The sequence below is a fragment of the Labrus mixtus genome, chromosome 18 (genome assembly GCF_963584025.1).
Source record: "Labrus mixtus chromosome 18, fLabMix1.1, whole genome shotgun sequence".
NCBI lineage: Eukaryota > Metazoa > Chordata > Actinopteri > Labriformes > Labridae > Labrus > Labrus mixtus.
Window position 1 is genome coordinate 4481746 of NC_083629.1, and position 23227 is coordinate 4504972.

At 39.4% G+C, this 23227-nt stretch overlaps 1 protein-coding gene across 2 annotated transcripts in view; it reads left to right on the forward strand.

The window, feature by feature from the left end:
• The window catches only part of kif6 (kinesin family member 6), a 65579-nt gene that overhangs the window by 30212 nt on the left and 12140 nt on the right, over positions 1-23227 (forward strand). For both annotated transcript variants that reach the window (XM_061063390.1, XM_061063389.1), the window contains exons 12-15: positions 3571-3730; positions 10166-10348; positions 19054-19156; positions 19879-19934. In XM_061063390.1, coding sequence (XP_060919373.1) covers positions 3571-3730; positions 10166-10348; positions 19054-19156; positions 19879-19934 — 502 coding nt within the window. The remainder of the gene's footprint in view (positions 1-3570; positions 3731-10165; positions 10349-19053; positions 19157-19878; positions 19935-23227) is intronic.

Genomic DNA, 23227 nt, shown 5'->3' on the forward strand with positions numbered 1-23227 from the left:
GAGAAAACACTTCCTGTTCAGGTTCTGTTAATTAGTTTGTGCTTGAGTTGTGTCTTCAGTGTGATAGTGAACTGCTCCTATAAACACTGATTCCATCAGTAAAGTGTCAGAAATGATAAATCCATCAGCTCAGTAATGACCAACTGACCTTTACCGCCCCTAAATAGCTCCCTCTACTGACCTCAGAGGGTACTAGCTTTACATCTGAAGCAAGTAAAACTTCCTTTTCCACATTTATGTGGTTAATAATTCTTTGAATGGTAACTGCCACATATAAATGATTGTATCCTCTTCACAGGTAAAGCTGGTGATTAGTAAGATCATATCCTCAGGTCTAGCTGTTATTTAGCTAGATAATGAAAACCTTATTGAAGGTGCTTTGGCTGGAAAATGAAAAGACAACTTCTTCCAGCACTGTTTATTTTCCCACAGCCTGACTTAAGTCTAGACACTTGATGCTATTCTTTGCTATTGTTTGCCATCTAATTAGAAGGCCGGTGCAATGTGACATGCAGTTGTTAATGTGTTGTGTACAAAACAAGAACTCTCGAAGAATTTGCACAAAACAAAAGAACGTTGTTAAAACATCTGACCGTCTCATTCTGATGTGAATGTCAGTGCAGTCTTTCTGATAATTTAGCTGATTATTAAAATCATTGAATCACTCATTCATTACAAGTTCATTACAAGTAATTCAAGTCTAGTCTAGTTTATTTATAAAGCACATTTAAAAATTAACTCAACAAATTCACTATTTATCAGCCATTTAAGGTTAATTAAATAGTCTAGGTAAATCCAATTTATCAACCAGTAAAACCAACCTATCAACTAGTAAAATCAACCCATTTACCACAAAAAACAATTTATCCACCAGTAAAACCAACCTATCAACTAGTAAAATCAACCCATTTACCACAAAAAACAATTTATCCACCAGTAAAACCAACCTATCAACTAGTAAAATCAACCCATTTACCACAAAAAACAATTTATCCACCAGTAAAACCAACGTATTACTTAATTATGAACAAATTAAGATGAATGCAGGTAACAGAAAACAAACTACTTCCTGAAATTACAAACAAAAAAGCCTGATCTGTCTAGTATGTTTAAAAAATTAAGGATTAAAATTCCAATATACAAACGATAGCAAGGTCAAGATGAACAAACAGGAAAACAGAAGAACAAACACAGAGCACTACAGCAGGTACTACAGTCTGTAATTATATCACCATGAAAGCCTTATTATAAAATAAAAATATGACCCAGAAGAATAGTCAACACTGTTTGTGTTAGAGTAAAGGCTAACTTCTCAAATCCTTCCTTTTGAAGAATTTCTCTACATGGATAATTGGAACTGATAGACCCCCCCACCCCTACTACCACCCTAAATCAGGAATGTTTCCTGTGTAGTTTCCAAATAGTTGTTGCTTGATGTTATGTTTATTTTATGCCCAAGACACTTGTTTTTGTGTGCAGATTTATGTGGAAAAAGTTTCCAATTGCATGTATTTTTCAGAATTTCAATAGGAAACACATTTGATTTACTTATTTGTTTTGGAGCAAAGTCCGGTTGGTGATAGATTTAATTTGAAATTTGCCAAGCAGCAGCTGATGGCCCACTGCTGCTCAGTGAGTGTAGGGAAAACACTGCTGTGCGCTCTGGTTTGGTTAAAGTTTGAGCATCACTCAGACGCAGATCCAGACCCCTCTTTAACATCTGTTTATCTCTCCCTCCGTTTGTTATGAACTGCTCACTCTATCGACTGTTTGGTTTACATTCCTCTAAGCATCACCCGTGATGGAGTTTCTGCAGACATTTGGATATGGTCTCAATTAGATTTCTTTCTCCATCATTTTTTTAAATACTGGAGTCATAAATCGCCCTATATCAAAGTTAAGCTGTTTAGCCAAAATCCTTGAATCTTTAGTTAATTCTCAGGGGCAATTCCAAGGACCTTCTTGGGGGCCAACAACATATTGCAAACTCAGCAAACAATTTCAGTTTTAAAACTTAACTGGTTTTATGATTATCTCTCAGGGAGAACTCAAGCTGTTGTTGCTGAAGGTATCAGATTGAGCTCTCTTGAAATTAGCAAAGGTGTCCCACAGGGTCTATTTTAGGTCCACCTTTATTTTCTTTGTATATAAATAACATCGTGCTCCCTTCCCCACATTGTGATGTACATTTTTATGCAGACGACACAATCCTGTATGCCACCAGCGCCTCTTGTGAATTAGCTATTAAAACTTTGCAGTCAGCTTTTGATGCCTTTCAGATAGCTCTCATTAATCACAAGCTTATCTTAAATTCTGATAAAACAAAATGTGTTTTATTTTCAAGGTCCTATGTGAACAATGTTCCTATTGGTATTCATTGAGGTTCGTGACTGGCTGCAAAGCTCTGACACATCACTGTACGCAACATCGGTAGCTATAGCCTACGCTCGTCTGACCTGTTATTGCTATCTGTACCTAAGGTCCGCACAGAATTAGGTAAGATGGCCTTTAGGTATTCCGCCCCCTCTTCTTGGAACACACTACAGGCTGACTTGCGTCTGAGTGATCTGGTCACTCTAGTGGAATTTAAAGGAATGCTGAAAGAGCATGAATTTAAATCAATTGGGAGTTGTCTAAGTTAATAGCCCTGCATTGGACACCTGACTTGACTTTTAATGTGTTTGTATGATGTTTTTGTGTGTATTGGCCATGCATCTACTTTGTACTTTTGATGTCTGTTACTTCGATGTTTTTTATTATTTTATTTGCCACTGATGTACCCAGGTCTCTCTTGAAAAAGAGATTACAAAATCTCAATGAGACTACCTGGTAAAATAAAGGTAAAATAAATAAAATAAAATAAAATAAAATCACATTTTCCCAGAGCAAACTTCTAAAACCCAAAGCCAAACCAAGACTCTTCAATAATATCAAAGACCAATAAAGGCATCCTGACATTTAAGAAGCTAGAGGCAGCAGTTTTTAATATAGAGCCAAAAGTGATCCAGAAAAATACACACTACGACCTCAGTCGTAGCACTGTCTACAACCAGTCTTTTCCCTCCTTATGTTTCATGTCAATTCTCTTTTCAATGTGGGGGGAAAAACCTTCAATCCTTTAACCACCTGTCCTGAAACCTGGATTATCATTAACTTTAAAGAGCTTTATTACAGACAGGGGAAACAGGGAATTTCATTTGTGTTCAGGGGATCTCGTGGAATTTAAAAGACTTTCCATTGCTTTCGAAGGTGATACTGCGATGTGTTTCCCTGCTTATTTACATCCTCAGCATCACATTGTTGTTAACACTATTTATGTTTTTTATTCTCAACAGCAAAGACAACTGCGGCAGAGAGAAGTCTGTAATTTCCTTTAACATGATTAATAACAGGTTGTGAAATGCACAGATTTGCTTTGTCAGTCATGAAAAGTCAGAGAGAAATTCTGGAATCATTGAATTAGTCATAAAGTATGAGCCATATAATACATCTGTTGGCAAAAGACAACATTTGATTAAATACAATTCTTTTCCTTTTTCCACTTACATTTTCTTCTTGTTTTTTATGCAGTCAATGATAATGTACCAGCGAGGTGGAGGAGATAAGCCCGGTGATGACAAAGAGTCACCAGGAGCAACCATGAAGAGAGAAGACATTGAAGACGTCAGCCACAGTGCGGCAGAAGTGACCAAATTCAAGGAGATGCTGACACAACGGGATAATGAGATAAGTATCCTTTTACATGGTGCAGCATGCTGCTCAGCTCAGATCAAGCTTCTACCAAATAAAGGTTTTTTTCATATTACACCACCTTGCCAGTGACCAGAGGTATGTTCTTAGGTTGACAAACTGAAACATAAATATTACCTCAGGAGAGATACCTTCTTATCTCACTGATTGAACAATGTCATCTGCACTCGATTAGTCCCCCCTGTGCACACCTGTTAGTTCTTCTGCTATTGTGAGATAGCATACTCCACACAGAGAGAGGGTGTCAACTCCTATACCTCATGGTGGTACAACACATCTTTCTTAATGAGGGCTTTTTGTTAAGGCTACTGTAATCTTTCAAATAGTTTGGCCTGACACCATGAGGCAGTCATTCTACTTTTTTAGGAGGAGGGTTTTATGATTTGTTTGAATTAGACGATATTTGATGAGTTAATTTGCTGAATAAGCGTTTCTTTGTTTGCATTATTCAGAATACGTTTTGTTTATGCGGGTTATTCATGTACTTCAAAATACATATACCAAATGTTTTTTCCTGAGATGTCTGGATTAGTAACTTGTCTTACAAACAGAATATGTCTATTTAATATCATCAGGCTAAGAATCTGAGTAGACTGCCTTATACTGTTCACTCTTCCTGACCGTAGTGTATGTAGGAATTTGCACTGTGCATTGATAGACATGGGGGGAACAATCTGCAAAAACAAAGAGAGAAGGGTAGGTTTCACCTCCTCTTGAAATGTGTATCAGCATCCAGCTTCACAGCTTAATCATCCCTACTGTTGATAGTAAAATCGTCATTAGGGGAAAGGAATTGCTCCTAAAGTAAACTTGCCTGTGTTATTGCATGGTAGGATTACAGTGTTTCTATATACGCATATGAAATATGAAATGTATGCAGCCTTGCATTCATCACAAGTGGCCCTGAAACACACACAGAAATGTGGTTTCAATGTGTACGTTCAGAAAGACGTTCATCTAATGACGGCAGTTCATCATCATTTCTATTAATCATAATTATGGTATTTGCTTTCGAGTATGATATTTCTAATGGCTTTATGGGATTATTCCTCCCTCAGCCAGTCCTGCTGCAGCTTGTCATTACATCACAGCACATTAGTTGGAAAATTGAGATGTCTCCTTGATTATTTAGCCACGAAAACCTCAGCGCTCCAAAATAAACAGAATATTATCATGCAGATATTTCACCGTGGTGTTTCTTGGACTGAGCATCTGTAATGTGAAATCCTCACTTCTCTGTAGATTTTTCCCTTCAAATGTCATACACTGCTTGTCATTGGATGTAAATGGGATGCCAAAATTTGGTATCGTGCGTGTCTCATAGCACATGGCTCAGGCCAGTAATGCTCACGCTCCACTGACCATATTGCCTTTATGTTCCTCCATTGTGCAGTTTGTATATAAAGTTGAAGTAGCCTAAACTGTCAATCTCTCAGACGGGGTGGTCTGTCTGCAGCATGTAATACTATAGTGTGGGTTGACCAAGCCGGTATGGCTGATGTCATTTCCATCCAAAGCCCTTATAACTATCTATACTCAGACCTTTTCTACAACTTAAGCCTGTATCCGCTAATCACAATGTTTCCATGTCTGTTCAACTCCGCCCCCCTCCTACTCTGCTAAAAGCGTTACCAGGAGTCATCAGTTCCCAGACCGACGAGTCCACACAGAGTTAATTATGTGAGAGCTAACTGAAAAACAAAAGGATACATCCTTACCCACTGCCCCCATGCATGGCTGATTCTGTGAGCGGGGCACCTGGTAACACTTAAGCCTACTCTGCCAGGGCGATATCACATCCACCACTAACATGACGACTGAGTAACGAGGAGAATTAAGAAACACTTAACATTGCACATGCATTAGTTTCGCCCGTTAAAATGCCCTCAGAATTACTCGAAATGTGTTACTGTGGCCAAAACGTTTTGTAAAAATGTGATTGGACTCGACAATAATTCATGAATTGGAGCTGCAATGAGGGAGAACATCCAATTCCCTCTAAATAATACCAAATACTATCCATAATACATTTGACCATTGGATCTAAATCATATACATCACTAGAGCTGGAAAATACAGATACATTTTAGAACATTTCTTACAACCTCTTTTCAAGCATACCATACTCCTTGACATTGATAATCATAAAATGGTATTATAATTATTGGCCATCAAAAAGTGATTACAAATTTGTAAAAAAAAAAAAAAAAAAAATCCTCCTCTCCGACAATCCATGAAGATTATTTTTGTTAGACCGAGGGTAACTGACTTGAAGACTCGTCTGTGCAGCACGTTTATCTGAGAACTTTGCAACCATAAAGAAATGTACCGAATTTCAAATGAACGACAAACAAGATACAACCAGAAGATGTTTGTTTCCAGCTGCCAGCTGTTTCTGGATATCTGCAAATCAGTGCTGATTGAAATAAATGTCCTAAATTGGTCTCCTGCTGATTGGACATGTTTTGCATTTGATTATTCATCAGTGAATTAAGATTTTAAGATTAAAGGAAAGTAAAAGATACAAATGTCTGCTTGCTGCAGGAGTTGACATTGTCATTGGCCTTTCTCTGGTAATTGTTGGATAACTGCCTCTAATCAAGTGTTTTTCAGTTGCACTGCACATTATAAACTGACCCCCCCAAAAAAAGATGTTTTGCATAAAAATACTGTTGGTTATTTATATGGAACCAATGTATGGATGGCATACAAAACCAACAGAATAAAAAAAAAAAAGGCTTGTCCAGGCTACATGGAGCACGAATAGTTTAATTTTCATTCAGTTGTAACTGTGTTGATATTTTCTTTAGCTTGATTTTGTTGCTCTGGACGATATTTTCTGTGATTTTCTTATGAGTGCTGATACTCATAAGAGGTCAACAGTTACACATGTCAGAACATGGTGCAAGACTTATTCCTAACATAGACTTTCTTGTTGTTGCTGCTCATGTGTTATAGGTGCTTTGTCACAAAGCTTAACACAACACAACACTTACACCATGGATCTTTATCAAACTTTCCTTTAACCAGTTAATAACATCAAGACTCATTTCTCTATTACATCCCAAAAACTAATTAACTACACAGATTCAGATATCATGCTTAGCCCTTTTAGAAGTTGACTACAAATAGTGTAGAAAGATCCTAACATAAATGCTAAGTTATCAAAGTTTAACGATCATATATGACTTGAATGACTAGCTGCATGAAATCCTTCCAATAAGTTTCAACACCAAAAACACGATCAAGACATCAAGGTTCAGTTGTGTGTAGCTGAAGTACTGCAGACAGATAAATCACACAACTGTTACTCAAAGGCAGCAGTCTGAAATTAGTATATTTCAGGCTTTATATAATTCAAACAGGTGTGCTTGATGAAATTCAACCCAAAACATCTGTCATGAATTGAACAATGGCCTATGGAGACCAAACTGTTTTTGCTGCTGGCTGTGAACACTTTTAATGGTGCTCTTAAATTGGATATGAGGGTCAATGGGGATTGACTCCTTTGAACCAGCCTCAGGTGGACATTCAAGGAACTGCAGTTTCTGTCATTTCACTGTTGGTTTTATTGCTAACCCGTTGAAGTTGCTTTGCTCTGATTCTACAAAAGAAGCTAACAATACAGCTGGTGGATTTGCTTTTTCAAACTTAACAACCCTTGTTTTTCCTGATTAAACTTTCTTCTACTTTAATTGAATTCTATCATCTATAGAGACGGACAAAAAACATCTAATTACGTTCATTATCATAAAGAATGCTGCTTTCGGCAGCAGCAATTTGTGGCACCGCCAGAACTGGCATTGCTCGTTTTGCCAGCAGTGGTAATTAAAAGGTATTTTCTCTGTTTCCTGTGATGTCTGCGTTTTAAGACAGCATAATGGAGATTGACAAGAGAGATGAGAAGGAGAGATTGAGTGCACATTGTGCGCGCTGACTCTGACCACAGTTTTGAGTGCATGGCATGTGAAGCAGCCCACAGATCTGATGTGCAACCCCCAGGAGAAATGTTCATCATCATCGTACTCGAAGTGTTTGGTAGTGTTCAGCATAAATGAAGATATCAGATGCCAAAGATCTCGATAATGGAAAAACCATGAACATCAGTTTAAAGTAATGACTTGTATGAAACAATGACATAGAGGCCAGAGGAGCAGTCATATTTCTCTGTAGAACTTGGCTTCTATAGGTCATTTGGAATCGGGTCGGCTTTAGATTTTGGCAGTCCAGAGAAGACTGCATGGTTGATTTCAGTGGAAACTGTAATTGGAGACTCTGTTACTTCATGTTATTGTTCCCGCTGACATCCCCTTTGTGTTGGCTGACAGGAGAATAAATTAATGTCTCCAGCTCCTTGCGTGCACTCATCATTGAAAATAATGACATTCTGATTTTTTTTTTTTCTCCAATCATCGCAAATTATCTGCTGACCACCACAGTTTCAGTCTGGCCACAACTGGATGTCTGCTAATCTCATGATAGGAAACATGTTTTAAACACAGACTGATGTGTTACCTCTAAATTATGGGTTATGATTAGTCCATCAAATACACGTCCGTTTATAGTGGAAAAACAGGCACACAGGTCAGGGCTGAATTAATATTTTATGAGACTCTCGTGTTTTATTCATGTAGGTAACATATACGAAGATCAAAACCAAAGGCTGGGCAGGCACTATTTCACAAGCACACGTCTTATAGAATAACTTCAGTGAAACTTTTGCCCCCGTCCCTAACAACCCCAGACAATATTTGATTTAATACTCTCCGATGACATCTTAAAAGCTATCTTGGCAACTTTCTTTCTAATGTCTTGATTGTGTTTTACTTTATACAGTTTCCCCCCCAATGCAATTCCAGTTCAAGCTATTCCAATTTTCCCTCCATCAGCAGTTCTGATTGTTAAAAAAAAAGGTCTTCTGGTAGCAATGTCCTCTCATTTCCTGCCAGTGGTGAACGAGCAGAGTGCTCCCGTTAGGAAGCAAGAGTTACTCCACAAGTCATGATGCAGGCGTCAATCTGACAATCAAATTCTAATGTGATGAATGAATCTTCATTTTGAAATAATGTTTAGCATGAAGTGTAATAAAACACAAAACACATGGAACAGGGGAGTCTATTAAAGGAAAATTGCCATAATGCGTACAGGCATAAAGAGAAGTGAAACATGTCATGGTAGTAAAAGTGGGAACAAGATGTTAGCATCAGTTCTCGCATCCTCTTAGCCACTCAATTTTCTCCCTCAAACTCGCATAAGCACAAATAAGTGAACGACACATCTACATTTGGACTGTTAGACACAAACACAGATATACAACCTCATTAGTGGTAGAAGGTTTTTTGGAACCTTGTGAGGGATAGTCTGTTCTTCTTTTGAAGTGGAGTTGGATGAGTTACTTGTCAGTCGCAAGCATATTAGCCGCAGGAGATGAACACGTGTGTTGCAGAATAGTCGCTTTCAGACGGAGATGCTAAATAAGCTACATTTTGTGGTGCAAATAGCCCCATCTGCTATATATAGGCTAGCTTCTGTGCACTCCGACCGGTGTGTTATTTAAGGGTCCATTCTGACGGACATCTCAATCAATCAATCAATCAATCATTAACAAGTGTTATCTCGAGATTGGGATCAGGGACAATGGGTTGTAGCAGTGCCAGATCAGAGCGCTGAAGGTTGGGGAGCTCTGTCTACTGGAGGGCCTGGCTTCTGCTGCCGGGACAAGGCCTCCTTTATACACTTACTATTGACAAATACCTCATACAACCCCACTTCAATAAAACAGAATTTAAGTACTTTGATCCTCCTGGCTCCTCATCTATCCACTGATTCAACCTAGACCATGACGCATTTCCCATTCCTGTAAGGTGAGGAGCTTAGCTCATGTCATTACCTGATTATATTAAAGTCCCTCATGGAACATGGCTGCCTTTAGAAAATCACAATGAATGCTACCCTGTTACTGTATTTTCATTTGAGTCCAAATTAACTAATATAAATATTTGGCAGCTATACATCCTGAAAGTGTGTGATCATTTTGACATTATTGTTTATTTGTATGATCAAATTCACACACTAATTAAATGTTGAAAAAGGTACTTTAATATGCATGTCTCTACTTCATGTACGGTGGCTGTGGCTCAGTTGGTAGAGTTGTCGCTTCTCAATCTGAAGGTTGAGGGTTCGATTCCTAGCTGCTTCGGTGGTGGTGTATGAATGGGATTAGTTACTTCTGATGGATGATACTACATAGCGATCACTACCATCAGTGTGTGAAAGGGTGTGAATGGGTGGGTGTGTCATGCAGTGTGAAAGCGCTTTGAGTAGTCGGAAGACTAGAAAAGCGCTATATAAGCTCAAGTCCATTTACGTTTCCCAAAAGGAAGCCAGTGTAGAGTCCTTAACTCAGGTCCTACAGGTATCCTCGTGAAGATGTTGAAGAAGGAGAAGAAAAGAGCCCAGGATGCTACTGCTCAGCTTGCTAACATCACCCATAACCAGAGCTCAGCCTCCCAGAGCGCAACCCAACTGCTGAGGGATGGAAACACAGACACCCCTTCCATGGACCATGGAGGACGAGCTGTACAGTACATGAAAAGAGGTACGGTAAGGAGCCTTATTCTTTATTTTTGTCGCAGTTTTTACAGGTATGGAACTCCTATAGTACTTGTTGGGACACTGAAACTCTAAGTTCTCACTCTAAGGCTAATATCTTAAAGACTTGCCAAAGAAAAACCACAAAAATCTGCATGGTTTAATACTGTTTTTTACTGTGTGTTAATTTGTTTTGTTGTGGTTGTAGTTCTCCCTCTGCAATGCACTGTGGCTGCTCATTGCTATAACACAACAAGAATAGATCAAGAGCATCCCATGGGGACTCTTCAACTACTTTATAAGTTACATATTTGCAGAAGGCGCAACGACTTTGTGAAGAATTAGGGGCTGAGAGTACAGACAGGTGATGTTTCTCTATAGGAATGCAGCAGCTCTTAGTGGTCATGCTGATTTTGAGTCTGTCTGTACAGGCTTCCTGTGGGGCATGACAAATCCTTTGATTTCTGGATTCAAGTGCATCCCAGAACTCCCTGCTCTGTCTTATTATAAACAATGTCATCAGCGGGATTGCATGTATTCGGGAGTTTCCTTTGAGAGGTCATAGAAGTGGCCCAGTGTAATCATGTCAGCAGAGCTACATTAGACAGTACAGTATTTTAGGCCTGTAATTTGTTGCTGATGAAAAGCCGATAATTTTAAACCTCTAATACTTACTGGAACATGAAGCACAGACAGAGGGCCAAGAACTCTGCAGTATAAACAAAAGAGACAGTGTTCAGACATCACAGGGATAACAAACATGGATCCACTTTGTTTAAGGAAACATCAGAACCATTTAATGGCATTGTGTTCATGTCAAACATAAAGGAATTGACAAATTGTCATTGTTTTCTGTTTTCTCTAAGTCTAATGCAAGATTATACAGTATATCATATAAGTAAACATGCCGGTGGATATTTACCATGTGTAAATTGGAAAAATATCTAGACAAATATACAGTATACATGACAGTTCCAGTAAATGGCAGATCACGCTATGACATGGTATTGGAGTGTCTTTCAGTTTTGCAGTTGGCTCCGTTGTCTCCATGTAGTTTTTTCATGGCACATACCTTCTGAATCTTTGAAGAGTCTTGGATTCAGATTCAGACAACTTTATTTATCCCAGAAAGGCAAAGACAACATAAAGGAAACAAACACACCACAGCAGCATTCAGACAGTTACATTCACATAACAACACAGTCAGTAACAACAATTCAACAGATGAACAGGTCGTCAAATGAGAAGCCAGCGCTATCAATCTAGAATTTCATGATACAATGACAGGAATGTATCTAATGAATAGATACATAAATGAATGGACCTTACAGGTGACCTCACTGTTCAGTTGCAGTCCATACAGTAAATCCACTTAAAACCCTAACAACAGGTAGACAGGTAGGCTGCTTAGAGATGGCAGAGTGAGTCGTGTTTGACTGCAGATTGAAACTTCCTCTTGATTGACAGTCACCTGGTACCTGACATGGATTTGGTGAAAACAAGAATGTGGAGGTTGCTGGAAGTCAAGCCTGTGCAGCTTTGCTGTAGCTTCTCTAGCCAGAATAAGCATTTTTTTGGCTTTTCCTTTCACCGTTTGGTTAAATGCAGCATGAAGTGTGATGTTAAAGGACATAACCATAATTGTTGCATTCACACTGTCAGTGATTTGTTTTTTTGTGCCAGCTGTCCCTTCTGCATTTGAAAGCTGTAGCTATGATTCTTTCAGTCTGAAGGAAGTTTTTAACTTCTTATTTGTATTTTATAAGGCTATTTGTTCATATGGTCATATGCTGCAAACTGCAAACACACCTGTTGCCAGGTAAGATATGCTAGGCATGTTGAACCGGCCTGGAAGAACAAGTCCCTCATGTCTCTTACAACCAGAAACTGAAATACCAACATGTCTGCTGTGTTTGAGTGGGTCTGATTCCCTGAGCATGATCTACAGCGTTAAAGAGTTGTACTATATCATAAATACATTGAAATATTCCATGTAAATATTCCAGCTGTTTCATGATAAAATAAGAGAGGAGACATGGCTCATTTCAGTAACACTAACAAATAAAAGTCATCGTGAGGAATCTTCTTGGCTCGATGATTCAAGAGTTCCTGAATTAATGTTGCACGAAGTTACTGTTGGCAAGGACACGCGAAAAACAGCATAACAGCCCTCATAATGTATTTGAACGGCTGTTTTCTTCCTTATTGGTGAATGCATTTAAATGTAAACAAAACAGTTGACCTGGTGGAAAGTAGTCTCTTTAGATGATCTTAACATAGGGATGATTACTGCTCAGTATATGCCAAGATACAAAGACTCTATTTATGCACCCTCTACATGAGTGTTCACTAGCTCACTTTGGATTTTTGTTCAGCATGCATTATCACACTTCTATTAATAAACTGGTGAAAGCTTGTGCAGCGTGTTTTTAATGAAGTCACTATTCCTCGTCTTACTTTTAATGGCTGAAAGGATGCCATTGTTCCTCATTTACACATTCTGACTCACTGACTGCAATCTGAGTGAATCACTCAAAGACGCTTATCTTTGACACAGTCTCTTCAACTGAGTTGTTTAATTATCCACCTACAGATAGTTCAGAGTCCTGGTTTGATTTTTTTGCCCCCCATGTGATAACGATTCTGACGTGAAGTCGAGCACCTAATTCTTTTCCGAGTTTCCGAGTTGTTGTTCCGACTTGAGCAGGTGTTCATGTGCATTTTACAACTCGGAAACTCATTTTTCCGATGTGTCCGACACCACATGAAGGCAGCAATAAGTCTGATGATTCAGAGTTTGCTGTGACTTTGCAAATGGTCAATGGTTGGGGCGTCTGGTGAACAGTGGATAAGCATATAATAATCATCTGGGCTAAGACTATTTCTTCCATCAGCTGGTCATTTAGTCCAACAAAAGCAGAGAACTTCTACAAATGGATTTGTATCTGCAACCAGATGCACAGATCCCTATTATAGACTGTGACAAAATAAGCAAGTCATCCTGATTTGATGGGATTGTGATCATAGGTCAAACTGTCTGTTCTCGTTAATCATCACCACTGAATCCAACTTTTCATTAGTTTTGTTAGCTCAGATGCTAAAAGTTAATTACATCACTTAGAAACACAGACTTTATAATGACTTAATAACATTTATTTTTTTTGCCAGTTTTGTTGATAGTGCAAGTTTTGAAAACTTCCCAGATCCTGCAGTCCCTTGCTAGCAGTTACACGTCCACTCTGGAATGTTCATCCGCTTTTCTCACACTTCACACATCATGAGAAATGTCTTCCTCTTTCTGCTCTGTTTGCAACCAGCGCTTTGAGCACAACATGCTTCCAACTCCATCAGCTGTTAACCAGCAGGGAGAGCATGATTGTCTCCAGAACAGCTCTTTGTGAAGCAAAAGCTTTTTGAGAAAACATCGAGCACTTCCAGGATGATCAGAGAAGACATTTCTCACACAGAGTGCATGTACTGTACATTGACTGGAGTATCCTGGTTTTGATTAGATTCTTTAAAAATGCCATGCATGTAAACATCAATTAGTCCTTATTCTTTCTCTGAAAGAAAACGAGACACTGTGGCATGTTTTCACCTTACCCTGGTTTCCAACAGCCGCAGAGTACCTGCACAGGCACGGACTTAGTCAAATAACAAATCAGCAAAACAAACATGGTGGCGGCAATTCGAGTATCTTACTCCTTGAGCGATAAAGAAATTGAGATTTGTCTTTGGGTAATGAAAGAAATCAACACAATTGGAAGTAAAGATTGGGATAAGCGTCAAAATGCTGACCTTTTCATGTCTGTGGTGAACAGGCTACAGGACGCTCGTTTCCCAACATGTTGGATGGAGGAAGTCAGGTCAGGTGGGATAGTACTGAAGAAGCAGTACTATGTGGTCGAACATCAGTAATGGAAGTGTGTTGTAAAAAATTAACATGAAAGGTGCCTGCGCAAATAAGATGCAGTAATCAGAAACCGGGATACTAGTATCATGTGCACATAGATACAAATAACCAGGTTCGACTTAACGCCATACGTCTCCAATATGATCAAAACCGGGATATTGCTCATTACCAGGATACTCAAGTCCATGGAAACGCACTCACTGACTCAAACCCTGGGACAAACTTTGTGTCGAGGATGTTGAAAAAAAGTATTACTGTGTCTAAAGTTTATGCAAGAGCCTGCTATTTTCAGTGACATATCAAATGTGCTGAATGTGCAAAATATTACAAACACATTGTTGACACAGTTGTTCAATACAGTTCACTCTGTCATACATCTTTCACATCTGGAGTACCTATTTTCCATGACCCACTTGGAGACTCGTAACCGAACTATATGCGCATTAGATCATTGTTCTTTACTCTGTCCTAATTCAAAACAAATGTACCACGCTTATCCTTTCCTCATGTCTGATGGGTCACTGCATGCTCGTGTATGTTTTAATTTCGGGGTTCTGTAGCCCACAGCCTTTATGGTTACGGTCACCGTAATTACTGTCCCCTGAAGATTAACTGTAAATGTAATGATGATGACCTTTCCATGGAAACCATTCATGCTGATTGAGTGGCATATAATCTACTTTAGTCTTTCCATCCATGCACTCTTCTGCACTCGACTCTTGGCTTTGCCAGCACAGAATTAAACATGAACATTTGTCTTTTTGATGAGCACTGTATCTGCAGGAGCTACTGCACAAATAACAAGATTCTCATTGAGCAGGAATATCTTAAGGTGTGCTGTCCTTTACAAACTGGACTAATGTGTCCAGTTTAATTTAGTCTTCTGTCAAAGGTACAGGTGTACAGAGTAGGGCTGCACTATTTTACTCATTAACTCGTAGTCATAGTTCAGGTCATGAGTAAATGCGTACTAAAAACTAAAATATTCAATGCTAAAAACAGTATGGATTGTACAGTATCCACCTGCAAGACTAAGCATTTCCTTTTTACATTTCAACTCAGTGAAATCATCCCCACCCTGTCTCTGTCTACTGTGCCCTTGCTAGCTAGCACCAATTTGAAATAAGCATATCATACTGTTAGCTGTCCAGCTAGCTCCTCCTGAACAGTTCTTGGGAGACCTCTGGTAACCTAAACTTGAGCTCCTCTCATCAACGTTGGTCAATTATTTATGTGCAGCTCTAGTACAGTGTCTCCTTCTTGTCCTCCACAGATTGTTTTTATAGTGAAAAAAGAGGCTAATGGATGGACAAGGTGTTCCTGTTGTAATTCAGGCTTGTATTAAGCTCACAGAAACTCAGGAGACACCTGAGCGTTACAGAGAGCGATAGATCTTTCTGTAAATCGTGGTTCTACATAATGAGACGCTGATGATTCCAACAGGCCCACCGTACATCGCTCTGACTGAACTACAGGCCTGAGACAACAGAGAAACCTCCAGTGAGTCAAAAGCTATAAGCCCCTTTTCCACCAAGGGGTCCAGTTCAGTTCGGTCTTCAAAAGTTGGAAAGAGCACCAAAATAAGGGATCTGTACCGTCCTACTTTTTTGGTACCCTTCTGTTGGCTATCTCCATCTGGCTCACACTCTGTTTAACAATTAAGGGTACGGATGGCTGTGGAAACGATACAAGACCAGGCTTAACCATACTGAACTGAACCAAACCGGACCACTTGATGAAAACAGGGCTATATTGTCCTAAGTGGACGGCAACAGTAGAAACATTCAAGGTCACAGAAATATTTCTATTTTTCTACCACCGTCTACCTTTTTCCGCAGACAGTTATTAGTTGGTGTCCAACATTATTTTCTTTATTAAGTGATGGAATAAGTGCAGTCATACTTTGCCGGTATTTCATTTCTAAAATGTGTTGAAACAGCAACAATAGTCACGACACATTCCTCTCCCATTAAAACTCTGTGGTTTATCAGCACTTGAAGCACGGAAAAGAAGTATTAGGAAAGTTGGCCTGATGTCTACATGATCTCATTACCACAAATGATGTTATTACAACATCACATGATGTCATATCACTCGGAGATATTCCTGGAATGCGGCTTTTATTCAAGAGTCAAGCGCAGTGCATTTTCCCTCAAGAAACCCCTGCAACAGATCTGTCGGGGTTCGGCTCTCGCAGCATGCTGTATGTCTGTGAGACGCCTGCTGGTTTCAATCAGGACGTTCCAAAAATAAAGAAACAAAATTCCTAACTGTCCTGTCATTAATCCCACATGAGTTACTGTCCTGTGAATGTCTTTGGTTAGAACAGCTTTGTCACAAAGATCCACACATTTTAACAAGGGTGGAATTTATTAGAGATCGTAGTTAAGTTTTGGGTTTTCCACTGAAATCTTGCAAAACAATCAGGTCACACATGATCCACTGCTGTTTTGCATACAGGAAAAACATGTTGTTTTGATGGAAACCCAAATCCTATTTTACGTCAGATTATTTTTTTTAAGGTTTATTTTGGGGCAGAGTCAGAAATCAGGGAGAGAGAGAGTGGGGAATGAGATGAAGGTAAGGAGCCACAAGTCAGACTGGAACCCATGCCATCCGCCCGGAGGACTACAGCCTCCGCACATGGGGTGCGCGCCCCAACCACTCTGCCACCGGTGTCCCTATTAAGAGTAGAGAGAGTCATGAAAGATTTACAAATGTATCTGTAGTGTCCTCAAGAATTTACATCCTAAATTGTAAATGTCTAAGATCTGATCCCAATTCCAATACCTTGCAAACTTGATTTTTTCTTCTTAACTACCACTGTGTTTTGAGTCTGCCTCTGAACAATGCTTATTTTAGGAGGTCATTAGGAGTGTTAGGAGACAAATAGCCCAAAATATTCAAAGACAGGCGTCAGTTGGGTGAAGGGACGAGTGGTAGAGGATGCAGGGATACAAGGATTTTGCAGATGCATCAAAAGATTAAATGAGAGACATGAGTCAAAGACCTCTGCACGACTTCTGGCTTCTTCTTTCACATATGTGTATAATGAACCTAACCCAGAACATTAAGGGATCAAGGGATCTTTGAATCATTAAGACTTGAAAGGTTTTTGGACATTCAGCATTTCATTTTTGATCAGGCAGGATTTTTAGAGATCATTGTGGGCATCTTTTATGAGTTAAAACTGTATTTTTTTTAAACAGCTGTTATGACAAAGAAGGAAAATAACTATGAAGAAAAACATCCATAAAAGAACAACCAGTCATTGGAGGCTCCTGTTTAGTTGTTTAAGCTAACAGACTGAATTGAATAATGAGACTTCTTTATGAGCGAAGAGAGCAAAAGAGAGTTTCAGGAATATTGTTATTTGCAGTTATAGAAGGATTATTTTATGGGTCCTGGGGGCTTTTCTGCATCTTTATAGAAACATAAATACATGGTCTTTAAACAATCTTCCAAATGTGCTTAGCTTTTAAAAAAAGATGCAGATGAATAATTGTCTAATGAGAACTCTGTCTGAGTTTTGTCTTTTTGCCTCTATCTGCTGTGTTGTGTCTGTTTTAAACTCTACCTGCTGTGATGTCTTGGCCAATCCTCCTTTGGAAAATCTCAAGGGTCTTTCTAGTGAAACAAAGGTTAAAAAACAGCATGTTGTCCCTGAAGAGAGGCTTAATTAAAGCCTGCTTCCATTGCAGAGGAGTCCCACGTTGCCTCACTTTATTGGCCCTTTGTCTTATTTTCTGTTCCCTTTTTTTTAAAACAATGTGAATGTTCCTTAACTTACACGGTCATTCTCTACTAAAGATGTCTAGCACTTTAATAAAAATGCTCATTAAATAATATAACAAGCCTATAAAAAAAACAATTTTCAGCAGGATGTTTTGTTTCCTCTCAGTTGCATGCTTCCAATGTCAGGTGGGGGGCCATCCGCCATGTAATGCTGGCCTGTTAAAAATGAGCTGTTTATATTTGTGTTTATGTTCTTTTTAAAGAGCGATCAGGAGGCTAAAGGTCCTTCAGTTCTGTGATCAGTAAGACGCAGGAGGTCGACTGTATGAATGGAGCTCTATTTGGCATCTGGCTGCCAGACTGAGCTGCGTTCATGTACCTGTGGATGTGGGAACGTGCAAAGCTCAGGTCTCGCAGCAGGTTCTGACACAGCTTCCCATCGTTAATGGATTTATTTTTGTAACACAACAAGCATGCAGTCTTGTTAGGATGATATTTTCTAATTAAGGTTTGGAAAAAAAAGTGTTCAGAATCAGCACAGACCTGGTGATATGACCATTAACAGCTGATCTGAGTCTTTGAATCGCAGGGTTTGTATTCTTAATGTAATGACTGATTGTTGCTCCCTCTGTCCCAATCTCAACACATGCTCCACAAAATCAATCACGTTGTTTCCTTCACAGTTTTCAGGTATTGAGGAAATCTGGATATTCTTTCTCAGCCTTCAAGATCCTCTCACCTTTCTCCCAGTGGTTTCTGCTTTTGAATCGTGTGGATCAACACTTTTGTAATATCCATTTCATGGTCTTCATTGTCTGAGATCCTCCACTCCACTGCATCAACTCTTTATTTCATGTCTCCAGAATCTTCCCGTAGATCTGTCAACAATGCAGTATTTCCCGACCTATCCTCAGTACCCTCTTCCATGCCGTCTTCCACTTAATTGTTTTCAGCTTTGTTTGTGGGTACTCAGGTGCGCCTGCTTGTTTTTACTTTGGTGTTGACATTTAATTATTTTCTAAATAAGTTGATTTATGCCTTGTTTCTCTATCTTTTTCTCTCAGGTCCACAGCTGTCCATGGGAAAGCAAGAGGCCTTTGAGACCTTCATCAGGGACCATGAGGACCATCTAACTATTGAGGACAACAAGAATCACCTCAAACAGAGGTTAGTGATCAGCTGGACAAGTAAATACATTTTAGTGCCACTACTATTTTTCTACCTTAAAAAAAGTAAAACACATTTTCTGTATATTCTGTCAACCCAGATGCCCTTTCATTCTACTAGGCTTTCAGTCATATTGACTGTTTAAGTATACAGATAGTATATAGATGTGCTGTAAATATGTATCATGGCATGATTTCTGTTGTATGGGTTAGGGTTTTAAACCCCAGAGATAGCTGCTGGTGACCCTATGTGTAACCAGCAGTACATTTTGACTCGTGATTTTACTCCAAATAATGATCTTTCTCTCAACTCAAATGTTTGCCGATGGTTATGTTATGTGCAAAAATGACCCGGACAGGAATTAGAAACGGATTGTGATGAGACTTGGTTTGTATTTTGGTGAGAGCTGTCAAAAAGTGCTCATAGTTTGCCATCACAAAGAACCTAGATTAGGCCTTTTTTTCTTCCTTTTTTGGACTATCAGCGCCTGCAAAGACTGCAGGTTAAAAAAATGGTATTTGTTTTGTCTGCAATCTGAACTCTTTGCAAATATTAACAACCTCTGAATGCTTTCTTTAAGAAATGGAGGCAATGGAGATATGGTATGATGTATGTTTTACGTCATTTTGAATTCTATTATTTTACTGCTTCCGTTTGACAAATTTATTTTTTCAAAAAAAGATTTTTTTTTCGCTTATTAACACCTGCATCCTTCTGAACAGGTCAGCTGAGGCCAGAAAACTCGGGGAGCATTTGAATGAAACCAGAAACAGAATCAGTAAGTTATCTCAACCGCTTTAGAAATCACGATACGTTTAAGAGCTGTGAAAACTTAAAATTCTGCATTTGGCAAACAAAGGCTGATCATTTCTGTTAATGCTGGATTTGGGAAGAAGACAGCAACCTACCTGCCTGGAAAATGTTAATGAACACATCACTGTTGGGGTTCAGCTTCCCTGTAGTGCAGAAATGTCGTTCAGCACATTCCTGAACTTTTCCAGGACGCAGACGCGTTCTGATTTCCACACAGCGAGGCTTCCAACCTGTGCTTTTACTAGCCTGGCTCAGCCTGTTTTATGATGACTCTGTAAGCACACCCATGTGTTCTTCTGGGCAATGTCCTTGACAGGTAGTCTAACTTTGCCAAAATGAGACCTGGACTAAACCCAGTGTCAGTCAATGCTGAGCAATTACGAAGATTACCTGCAAGAAATCCACTGACGTCTCTGTTGTGAAACAAAGAGACGTGTGTGCGTCTGTGTGTCATCAGACTTCATCAAAGTCCATCTGCACGGGCAGAAAGTGCTTTAGCTAAAGTCATTTTACCTCAGTGAAGGTAGAAGGAATGGTTCTTTTAGTAACAATACAGTGTTGTTGGGAGGAGGGTAAATAAAAAAAGTAATGTGATGATAGTACTCACTGGCTGCGGCTCAGTTGGTAGAGTCGTCGTCTTTCAGGGTTCGCTCCCCAGCTCCTGCAGCAACATGTCTGATGTGTCCTTGGGCAAGACACTTTGCTCCCGCTGCTTCGTCGGCGGCGTATGAATGCGTATGAATATGAAAGGCGTTAGTTACTTCTGATGGTCACTCTACATAGCAACCACTACCATCAGTGTGTGAATGTTGGGTGTGACGTGGTGTAAAAAGCGCTTTGAGTAGTCAGAAGACTAGAAAGAGCACTTCATAAGCTCAAGTCCATTTACCATTTACCATAGTAGTGTTGTATAATGACTATTACACCAGCTTTGAGATTTGAAGCTTGTCAGTAATGTCACCATCTCTTTTTTGGTGTGTGGCGTTTTTGCCTTTATTTGACAGTGAGAACTGTCAACAGAGAACGGGGGTGGCATGCACCAAATTGTCCTGGCTGCTCAAACCAGCATTCAATGCGTCAAGGACTGTAGCCTCTTCTAGATGGGGCAAGCTGCTCTACCAACTGAGCTAAATCAGCGCCTCAGTCACCATCGTTTCCAAAATGAGTTGGGACAATGGTGACTGGTGCCAATTGTCCATTAATTAAAGCCATTGTATTTGCACTAATTCTTGGTTTTATAAACTGGCTGGTAAGTTGATACATCCAGAAAAGACCACGAGTGGCATCGATCAACCAGCAGAAGTTTCTCTGAAGAAAACAGAAACTCAAAGCGGTGTTCTGTTTTCTCCTTTTCTGATGAGCTGTTAGGAAATGGTCGCCATGGCTGTCAATGTTCTTCTCTGCATAGTGGGGAACTGTCACTGAGTTTGTTGCTGCCTTTTCATTAACATTATTCTGTGAGCCTTTTGGACTTCAAACTTCTAACCAGTCCAATCCAGTTATCCATTGTGATTGGCTGTTTGTTTTTTTCATACTCAAAAAAATAATATTTTTCTCTTAATCTGGTTTTGATTCTGTAACAGATGTGATTCAAAGTGAAATCAAGTCTTATTAAAATCTAGCTTAACTGCTTTAAATGTTTTAAATATTCAAAAGAATATATCTACAAACAACAGTCTGTAATGATAATAATCATTGGTTTATTGGTTATTTGTCAATGTCAGATCAAATCAAATACACAAGATACACGTCTTATCATAGTTTGAAATGAGTCCATGTTTATTGTAGGTCATAATACAAGGAACTGTTTTCATTTGTGTTAAATAATAAGAAAGCTTAAGAAGGCGGCCTGTCAACATTGGGAATACGTTTAAATGATTTCTCTCTTGGGTTGAATTTCCAGTAAACTCAAAGCAGTTACAAATGTGTTTTTAGAGCCTGATCTGGTTTGCATTTACCATTGCAGGCTACATTTATGAATTTCCCTCCACTGTGTGTGTTTGTGGCTTATTCCACATGCCAGTGAAATGGATAGGTTTTCCTCACACCAGCGCCTGGCATCACGGCCGCCTCTGATCACGCTTGGTGGTTTGGTAGCATTCAGCTGTTACCCTCGCTCATGCCAGCGTACACTTATCATCTTTGGATATATATATTTTGCAGCAGCAATCAGTTAGTAAGGGTGCTGACTCAGACTTGTCACGCAGAAATCAAAAACCATGAAAAGCTGGATTCTTACATTAATGTAGGTTTTGAATTCTTCATCCTACTCCTATTTGGAAGTATATCCAAAAAACCATCTTGCTGTCAGATATTATTTCCTTGTTAGATGCATGGAGCTGCATTCTTCTGAGATGAGGCCGAGTGTTTTTAGTGGAACGTGGTTGCCTCTTCTGGATGGAAAGTAGCACCATAACATTAAACTGTGTGTTTCCTTGCCATCTTGGAAGCCGTGCTTGGAAATTTTACACTACCTGTGTCTCGTGGTTTTATGCAGAACATGGAAACATTTAGCATAATATAAACAAAAGCTCGGTGCTGCTTTTCCTGATGGATGCACCCAGCACTAAGGGTCAGTGAGCGGGGGAGAAAGTAGTAGCCTGTGGAGACATTAGTTCCTAAACATTCCCTGGGTTCGGGTATTGTTCTTGGCGACTGCATGCTGCTATGGAATCCTAACCCACTGGAGGACCACACGTTCCAAGCCCTTAGGTGCAAAAAGTGCAAAGATATACTGTATATTTATTCAGAGGGATCAGCAATGCACATCTTCTACACAGCATGAAAGGTGTAGGGCAGCTGGAGAGGAGCAGCATCTCTTGATTTCTCCGCCAGATGTTTGGGATTTATGCAGCATAGTGCTTGATGAAGCGTGTGGTTCTGGTATCCCACTTTCATTTTCTGCTCACCTTTGCTGATGTGACCCAATGACTGGATGTGTGATGGAAATCAAGAACTCTATCGAGTAAAATTTTGTAGTCCACACCAACCGAGTAGTGATGCTGCCTAAATGTTTCCATCCCCGGAAGTAGGCCTGTGCCATTAATCACATATCATCGTTTGCGCGATATGAGCATTCATAATCAACACTTTACATAATTTATCCCACGCAATAAGAAAATATTATTCTATCCCCAGATTTTTCTCATTGTTCAGCTACTTGAAAGGAGTAGTTATCCCTGCCTTACGTAAAAAAGGATGTACAACCTTATGTCTGTGTAAGTTTGTTGTTTACCAGGTTAAAACTGTGGTAGGATT